General features: G+C 33.6%; 1 protein-coding gene across 1 annotated transcript; it reads right to left on the bottom strand.

The window, feature by feature from the left end:
• Positions 1-512: 512 nt before the first annotated feature.
• On the bottom strand, positions 513-1951 carry LOC149267463 (F-box only protein 6-like). Its single transcript, XM_089432888.1, has one exon. It carries the CDS (start codon positions 1891-1893, stop codon positions 739-741), a length of 1155 nt encoding a protein of 384 aa, XP_089289014.1. The 5' UTR covers positions 1894-1951; the 3' UTR covers positions 513-738.
• Positions 1952-9611: the final 7660 nt, after the last annotated feature.

The raw sequence follows: 9611 nt of genomic DNA, 5'->3' as shown, positions 1-9611 counted from the left end.
TACAAGTAGTTGCACGATTAAAATTAAGATCTATGTGGGTGAATCCAATAAGCCATAAATTAATCAATTACACATCTCGCAATTTAAGATACATGTTAGATGCTGTCATTGTTTCTATGCAAAAATCCCTGGTCGTCATGAAAGTAAGGTGAGTACTACTACTCACGAAACAAAGATACAAGATTTAAATTTCTCTGATTGTGACCCGAGTTATAGAGAAAAAAGTAATGTGAATATTAAGAAAATAGAGATCCAAGATTTAAATCCCTGATTGTAACCAGGATTATACACAGAAAAACAAACCATAGACCCAGAAATTTATTAGTAGCGATGTGTGAGACTAGCTATTAGATTCTTCTGAAACACAACAAAATATATATATTATCATGATAATTTGGGAATGGGAAATAATTTGAGTTCCCAAAAGAATTATGCCTTCGTCTTAACCACTTTCAAGATTCTATCATGGTTTCGTCTTAACCACGTTCAAGATTCTATCAACACTGCATCACTGGATTACTAAGAATATTTAAATATTTCTGAAAATCTATACCCACAGGTTACCGGATCTGTTGCTGCATCTATTCAACCCTGTACAACAGCAATCTTACGAATAACCAAAAACAAAGAAAAATACCTGCTGCTGCATCTATTCGACCCTGTACAAGAGCAATCTTACAGATAACCAGAAACAAAGAAAAAGAGAGCATAGAGATAAACAGACATGCATAAGATGCTTCACCCAACCTTCATGTCAGGCCTAGGGCCAAATGCCATGACTCTCACATACCCTTCGTTATCTAAAGGACAATTGGGGAGCCGACTCCATGTCTTTTCACTTAGGCTGTAAAATACCACCTCCATCACCCTCATACATCCATTGAGGATAAAGCAGGCGCGATCCCCAACTCCTATGCAGCTCATAAATGGGCAATCCATAGAGCTGTGAATATTATACAATGTCCTGTTAACATCCTCACACAAGGATGGAGGCATTCTGGCGACCTCTTTCCAGCATGATGATGAAGAAACAGAGGAGTCCGCCTTCACCTTTTGAAACTCCCATATAATAACCTCCTGCAAAAGCCCCTCTCCGTCTTTGACCTTCCCACCTGTAACTAGAACCCGCGACCCACAGGTGAGCAGGTAAGGGAACATGTGTTTTCTCTTGGCCAGCTCTGGCAAGGGTGCAGAAATGGAAGTCCCATTTCTGATGTTGAAACCCATTATGCCCCACCAGCCACTGATGATTGTCAAACAATAGAAAGCACCATCACAAAAAACCAAATTCATTCCCATATGTGCCCGCACTACCCACAAATCCTCGGGCATGTGTCCTGCAATACGCCATGACCTGTCAGTGGAATCATAGATTTCCACTATATCGCCTTTCTGATCACGCGGTCGGCCCACGGCCACCACTTTGTATGCCTCTCGACTTTGGATGATGCCTATGCCTCTAACCGACCATATGGATGAGATTGGGGGAAGTTTTAAGAACGTTCTTGTGAGAGGATTGGAAACAACGAATCTTGGAAATTTTCCCACCAAGAACAACCCTGCTGCAGATCCATGACAAACAGTATGTATTTCCTTTTCTTTCAGGAAGGAAAGGGAGATGGAAGAACTCTTCTTCCATCTCTGGGTGAAGAAGCAGAAAAGCAAACAATTAGGCATTTTGGATTGGGCATTTTGCAGAACTAGCCATGGCATACTGTTGGGAGCCGCTTCTCCCCATTTACTTATGAATTTGGTTGACGAAAGGAGAGCATTCCACTCCTTGCATACGCTGCGAAATCTACAAATACATTCCACTGGAAGCCACACCAGTATTTTGTAGTCTAAATCGTCAGGCAACTCGGGCAATTCAGAGACCTCCTCGTGCTCGCCCATTATAATTATAATTAAACCCGAGAGCAAAGAAGAAGATGAAGCTCAATGGAATGTAATTGTTTCTTGAACCAGATTATATAGAGGTAGATATTGTTATTATTATTATTTTTAAATTTAGGATAATCGATAACTGGTGAGAGTTATCTTGAACAGATTTAGGATCAGATTTCACTGATTGCCATTATAAACCTAGGCTGCAAGCCGCACAATAGCAGGAAACTTATGTCTTAACAAGAGCCGAGATGTCTATGGGGTCGCCTACTCTTCTAACCAAGACACAACCTCAATGAGATTTGAACCCTCATCTCGTAAGTTACACCCAAAGAAAAATAAGATAAAATCTCACCCTGCTGGTTGATAGAATTTTTCTAACCAAGACACAACCTCAATGAGATTTGAACCCTCATCTCGTAAGTTACACCCAAAGAAAAGTAAGATAAAATCTCACCCTGCGGATTGATAGAATTTATTTTTGTGCGAGTTGTTAGAATTTATTTTTGTGGTGAACATCATGTGGCAGTGCAGCTAAACAGCTCAATCTCAATCTGAATAAATTTCAGGTCAGAAATAACAAATATTAAACACTTTCTTCCAAAATGCATAAGCGTGACGTATAATTAATGGCCGTGGTCCACCAAGTTGTCTTGTCCCGTCATTTTAGTAGGATCTATTTTTTTTTACTGTGTCCGAATCTAGTTTCACTACTAAAAAAACACAATTCAATCAAGCACTTGCCATATTGGATTTTTCGAAAACAAATTCACTACGACAGTTCCGGCAAAATTGTGATTTTGGTACACCAACGCCTAAATAAATATGAAATTGTGACTTGTACACAATGCCTAATTAAATTTAAAGTGATTTCGAATTAATACTCATATTAATTATATTAACAAAATGATATAGTTTAATTTATAGATGAAATGACTTATTTCATTACAATTTGATGATATAATTTTAAATAAGTATAATTTTTAACAAGTGCAATATGCAGTATTTACTATAAAAAAATAATTCAAATACTCTCAAGATTGGATTTCTTGAAAAAAAAATTACCGTATTCCAGTGAGAATTTCATGGTTGAGCGAAATTGTGGCCTTTGTACACAATGTCTAATTAAATGTAAAGCGATTTCGAATCAATAATAACATTAAGTGCACTAACAAAATGGCACGGTCGGTCTAATTTATAGATGAAATGACTTATTTCATCGGAACGGAATCTGATGATACAATTTTAAATAAGTGTCATATGCATCCACCATAAAAAAACAATTCAAATACTCCCCAGATTGGATTTCTTAAAAAAAAATCATCGTACTCCAATGAGAATTAAACAAGTGTAATATGCATCCACCATAAAAAACAATTCAAATACTCCCCAGATTGGATTTCTTAAAAAAAAATCATCGTACTCCAATGAGAATTTGATTGTTCGGATGGTACACAACCCCTAATTAAATCTAAAGTGATTTTGAACCAATAGTGACGTTAAGTACACCAACAAAATGACACAGTTTAATTTATAGACTTATTTCATCATAATCTGATTAAACAAGTGTAATATGCAACATTGTTGCTTAGTGTCTCTTCTTATACAAAAAGTAATCCATAATAATTATTAAATGCTTCAACAAATTCATAAATCTAATAATGAAAAACATTTGAATACGACCAAGGGAAGTAATTAATGGGCTAGATAACCTTGGAGCAAAATAGAGATAAGTGCATAGATAATTTTGAATGAAACATTAGTCCCAACATCATTACCAAAGTTAAGAACTTATTGAAATGTGTTTGTGCGCATTTTATTCCATCTTTTGCTTATGAGACAGAATAAGAAGGAGAAATTACATTGTCTCATATCTTTGTATTAAATAATGTATATATATGATAAATAAAATAATTAATTACTATAATAAACTATTTTTTTATTTTTTTATTACAATGTCTAGTATATTAAAATAAAAAATTTAGTTACATGTGAATGCAAAAGATTTCTAAAAATAATTTTATATTTTATATTTTTAAATTAGGATTAAAATTGTCAAGACAAAAGAGAAAATCTTATTTATTGTAGTGTTGGATTAAATTATATTTTTATATTGCATCATGATTTAAAATTGATTTATGAAAATATATAATATAAGTGTAGTGTTAGATTAAATTATATATTTATATTGCATCATGATTTAAAATTAATTTATGAAAATATATAATATAAGTAAGGTTTATTGAAAAAAATGATTGAGTCAAATTCATTCAATAATAATAATAAAATTATAAATAAAAAATTGTTTAATAAAATTTGATGCTACATTGTAATAAAAAAATTGATACAGGGTATAATAATTATACTAGTACAAGTGTCAATTTCATATATGTTTTTCAAATTTATATTTTATATCTAATTTTTATTTTTGATAATTCATAAATAAACTCTATAAAAATACTCAAATAATTAATTTTAACTAATAAAAAAATTTAGATTTTTGAAATTTAAAATATTTTTAATTTTTAAAAAACCATTTTAATACAATAATCTCTGATCAACATTATAAAATTTTATAAAAAAAAAATCAAAAAAACTATATCTATTAATAAATATAATAAAATTGTAAATTTTTATTTAAAATATATTTTTAAATTTATAAATAAATTAAAATATATATATATATAATATTTAAAAAAATATTTTTAAATTCATAAATGAATTCAATACTTAAACTCATGAAACAGTGAAATTCTACAGTGAAAAACACTTGAGACATATATAAATTGATATACACTTGAAAATCTCATGAGACATTATAAATTAAAATTCATTGAAAAAACTGCTCTATATAAAAAAACCATACCATTTATCTCTTAGTTTAGAGTAAATAGTACAAAAATATATATAACATTTACTGATTAAATATTTTAATATTAAAATAATAATAATGTATTCAGAAATCTTATCCAAAACCCAACAAATGTGGGACCACGAATATCGTAAACCGTGTTTCGAGGAGTAGGTATCGAGCTACAGTTTTTACAGAATGGAATTCTGGAAGCACAGTTCTTTGAGATCAAAGTTTTTCCAAAAGCCCTAGATGGTTTATTTTTTATTCTTTTCTTTTTTAAGAAAATTAAGTTTTACAATTAAATTTAAATCTTTATATTATTTTAATTTATTTTTTTATAAAATTTTAAATAATTTTCTGAAGAATTTTGGATAGATAGTGATTGTGTGTTTTGTTAAGGCATTATGTCAAGTCATTGGTTCAATTCCCTATCCAGATCAAGATGATATATTGGACATGATGAAGATGTAGGTCTACCAAACTTACAAAAAAAATGTTTTTAGATACATTTTAAATATCAATATTTAATGATTCATTACTAATATTTTTATTTAAATTATTATTTAATTAGTTGAATTGAGGCTTCTGTGATCCATATCGTGTTTAAGAGAAAAAAAAAATCGGCCTAAATCACATGGTATACATTTGTCTTGTCAATGCGTTTGTGGTTCATAGTCAGGACAAGTTGAATAATCAGATCATGGCTACAGAATTAAATAGGGAGAGCAGATCTTCCAACTGCTAGAATAGATCATACTGAAAAAAAAAACAAAAAACCAAAAAAAAAGAAAGGAAAAAACGACTAATATTATGACCAAGAAATGGCTAGACTTGACTATTCCCAGATATGGGAAATATTTATAAAATTGATAAAAATGATAACTTAAAATAATGGAACTAGGAAATATTTTGACCAAGAAACGGCTAGACTTAACTATTCAGATTGAATAATTAATATGCTAAAAATATTATTTTAATACCCAGATACTACTGGGAAATATTTATAAAATTGATAAAAATGATAACTTAAAATAATGGAACTAAGAAAATTAATACTTATTAATCAAAAGGATATGATAATAATTCATAAAAATATTATTATAATAATAAGGTTAATTTATTAATAATGGCAAGGTAACTAATCAATAAATTTAATAGAAATGTTATTTAATGGGTCAGAGTATCAATAGATTTAGGGATATTAGTAATTGAAAGTATTTAATATTAACAAAAATATTATTAATTATTGTTATACTATATATATAAAACTAGTGAGGTAATAATATATACTATTATATTCATGTTGAAATATTATTCTAATAATTAATGGTTAGGGTAACTAGGGAAATTAGTAATAATAAGGATTTATTGTATTATTATTATTACTATAATAGTGTTATAATAATAGTATTATTATTGAAGGTAACTAAATTATAAACTATGAAAAGAGATTTTTATAGCTCTAATTAGTATTATGTTTATGGTTAAGCGTGAAACAAAGTACTTAGTTGTTGGTGGAAGTAGTATAGAGAAATTGTAAAAAAAATCCAAAATTAGGGAGAGAGGGTTGTTTTGAATTATTTTGTGTGGTTGAGAAGGCATAGGGGTTTCTCTAGTGTAAAAAAGTTGGTAGCATGTTAAGAATTTATATGCTTTCTTCATTGTTTGGGACAAAAAAAAGCACCATACAAAATCATTAATCACTAATTTAGTGTCACGCCTACATTATTGATCAGGAAATGATGATCAAGGCAGACAAACCTTAATCAAAGTTTTAATAATTAAAAAAAGATTCACTACCAAGAATCTCATTCTTTGAACTAGAGTAAAGTGGTGTAAAAATACATAGAGACATTTTGGAATTAAAGCATTTGAAAGTGCATGCACTCCTCTGTAATTCTCAAACTGATTTCTACATTCGATCAAGGGTTTGATTATGACCATGGATTTGGCCTTTGGGAAGGGTTTCTTAGCTCCCTCCAGACCCTAAAATATCTATGTTTAGGGCCCTTATTTCTTCAATGGAAAAAGCAATGAAATCATAACCATCTAGGTTTTTCACAAAGCTCAATGAAATCTTTGAAGTAGTCTTTCCTTCTTCCCCATCTCAACATATGACTCTGGCTGAAAGAGTGTTGATTAGACAAATCATGGATATATAGCCTTCCCTAAGATCCATTCCAAACTAGGTGGAAAAGAACTAGCAAGTTTTGATAAAAGGAAATTTAATGCACTACTTCTATGGAAGAGGGTTTCATGCCTTCTTATTTAAGGCCAAAGAAGGCATGGATCTTATTTTTCAAAGCAAACCTTAGCTTCTGGCACCAAAGGGATGTACTTGAATGGGTGGACTCCATATTTCAACACAAAAATGATGTTTCATCTATTGTCCCAATGTGGGTTGCTTTCTTACACTTTTTATTGCACAACCATCGTTATATTGATTGCAAATTTTAAGAATATTTTGGAATTTGAGAAACAAGAGGGGTCAATTATTTGACCCTACTCCTGTTCGTCAAATTCTAGAATATTCTTGAAATCTACAATCAAGTTAAGTTCAAGTTTGTTGCACTATTAAAATAAAGACATTGTGAGATGCATAGGAAATATCATATACAGGTATATCAAGAGATTTGAACTCAAGGGTGAAATGTTTGTTTGTGCCCATATTTGCGTGCAATTAGATCTAGAAAAAGGCTTGCTTTAGGTGATTAAGTTATCCTTGGATAATTGGAAATACATTTAGCTAGTAGATTACATACAACTTACATTAAGTGCTATGAGTATGAACATTTGCAAAAGATTACAAAAGAAACACCCAAGTAGAACCTTTGGCACAAGAGAAGGAAGAGCAATGACAACAAGTAAAAGAGAAGAAAACTAGCCCTAAGTGTTGGGCATGGAATCCCCCCACAGCATGTTTTGGGGCTCAAAGCCCAAGTTTTGGTTAACTATGTTGTAAGACTCCGCGAATTGCGGGCGTGGAACGCGAAATGTATATTGAATCATAGGGTTGTTCGCCCTAAGTGTGGTATTGTAATGTAATGTCATGTTGGTCTACCCATGGTCCCCGAACCATGGGATTGTAAATAGAGCGAGGCTCTAAGTTGTAAAGATAGTTAATTGGATATAAGGAGAGATGGATTAATGTAATGATCTAGTAGCGGATAGAGAAGAAGTCTAAGTGTATTGGGTCGTAGTAGTAGGAAGAGGCTCTGTAGTTGAGTGCGCAGAGGCCTAGTAGAGTCCGCAGCTGAGTGCGCAGACCCCTGCAGCTGAGTGCGCAGGGCGAAGTTGAGTCTGTAACCCAAGAAGAAGAGTAATAAAGAGAAGTTTGATTCTAAATATTGTGTATCTAGTTTTGTATGATTTTCTATGCATTTATACTGTGTTGTTTATTGCACGCACTTATATGAATATTGAACACTGTTAAGTATAATTGGGCTCATACAGAAAAGTTAAGTAATCAGATAATATCGGGTTAAGAACTTGGGTAATAACATAGATCACACCTCGAACAGAGCTGTGCAAAGGCAGCATTGCAGGTTGCGAGGTACTAATAGGTTCCGCATAGAGACATGCGCACAGGGTCAAACCACGGACCACCGATAAACCATCAGACATCTCTAGGGTGTGGAAACCTAGTTCTAGCAACCGCCCATACTACTTCAGGTGATACCTCAGTCCGCGCTCCACGGACTGTCGCTGAAAGGGCCAGTAGTACCGAGATTTGTTTGGCTAAATCACCTTTAAACCTAGGTCAGGCCCCTACAAGCCAACAAATGGTTCCATGGCCGGGACTGAGATCTGCATAAGGGATGTCTGATGTTGTGCCACTAGAATCCAACAAAGAAAGAAATTGAAGGGTGGTTGGACAAGAAGATTCACTAGTTCGCGACGTAGGAAAATAGAAATCCGTGAATATCTAAGGAATAGTGGTTGGAGCGCTACTTGTATACGGAAATCCATGAAATTTTCTTTGCATCCTTTCCTTATGAGCTGTATGAGTGGATCGTGAAGCTAACAGACAGTCAGGGAAGGTGTAGGCTCGACAAACCAATCGTGTGGACTCTGGAATTAGTGGGCAGACTAGAAGCATCAGGAGATAAGATTGCGTGAGTTTTGGACCATTGGCTTGACCAAATTATAGGAGGATTCATCACTAGGTTCGTGGTAGATACGACCATCAGCTACAGTGAGGCGGAGCGAAGTTTCCTCAAGGGACCACGAGGTAAGTATATTAAATCTTTGAACACTTGTATTAAGATGTTATTGTGTGAAAAGCAGGTTATGTGAATAAATTAATGTTTGGGACTATGCGTAGTGGGAAGATCTATAGAAGCGGAAGTAGTGAAGAATTAGAAACCAGCCCCTTAATTTCCCCCTCACAGGAAAGCGAGGAAGAGCTCGCGAAAGTTTCTCCGAGAAGCGTGGTCAGTCTGATAAGGCAGCAAATTCTGTGCTTACCACCTCCACCTACACCGCTGCCCGTCTTACCCTCCTCACCTCCATCTCCACCCATCCCACCTCTGCCACCACCACAGTTCAGTATGGCGAGTGCGATCAAACTACCAGTATTCAGAGGAGTAGGGAATGAAGATCCGGACCAATTCTGGTTTGTGGTAAGAGCGGTATGGGAAGCATAAGGAGTTGTGGATGACAATATCAAAAAGGCTACACTGGTAAGCGCGTTGCAGGATTGCGCATTAACATGGTACATCAAGAATTCTAATGACCATCCAAATGCAGGAATCGCAGAAATCCAGACCGCGCTGAACAAAGAATTTAGCAGGCCAAAGTCGAAAAAACAATCAATCATCGGGTTTAAGGAGATCGCGATGCTCCCGGGCAAGACCCCTTGGGATCTGGACCA

This window comes from Pinus tabuliformis, chromosome 6 (genome assembly GCF_031772625.1).
Source record: "Pinus tabuliformis cultivar Carrire ecotype Pingquan chromosome 6, CPIR1, whole genome shotgun sequence".
Classification (NCBI taxonomy): domain Eukaryota; kingdom Viridiplantae; phylum Streptophyta; class Pinopsida; order Pinales; family Pinaceae; genus Pinus; species Pinus tabuliformis.
The sequence above is the reverse complement of the archived record's forward strand: the minus strand, read 5'-3'. Positions and strand labels throughout refer to the sequence as shown.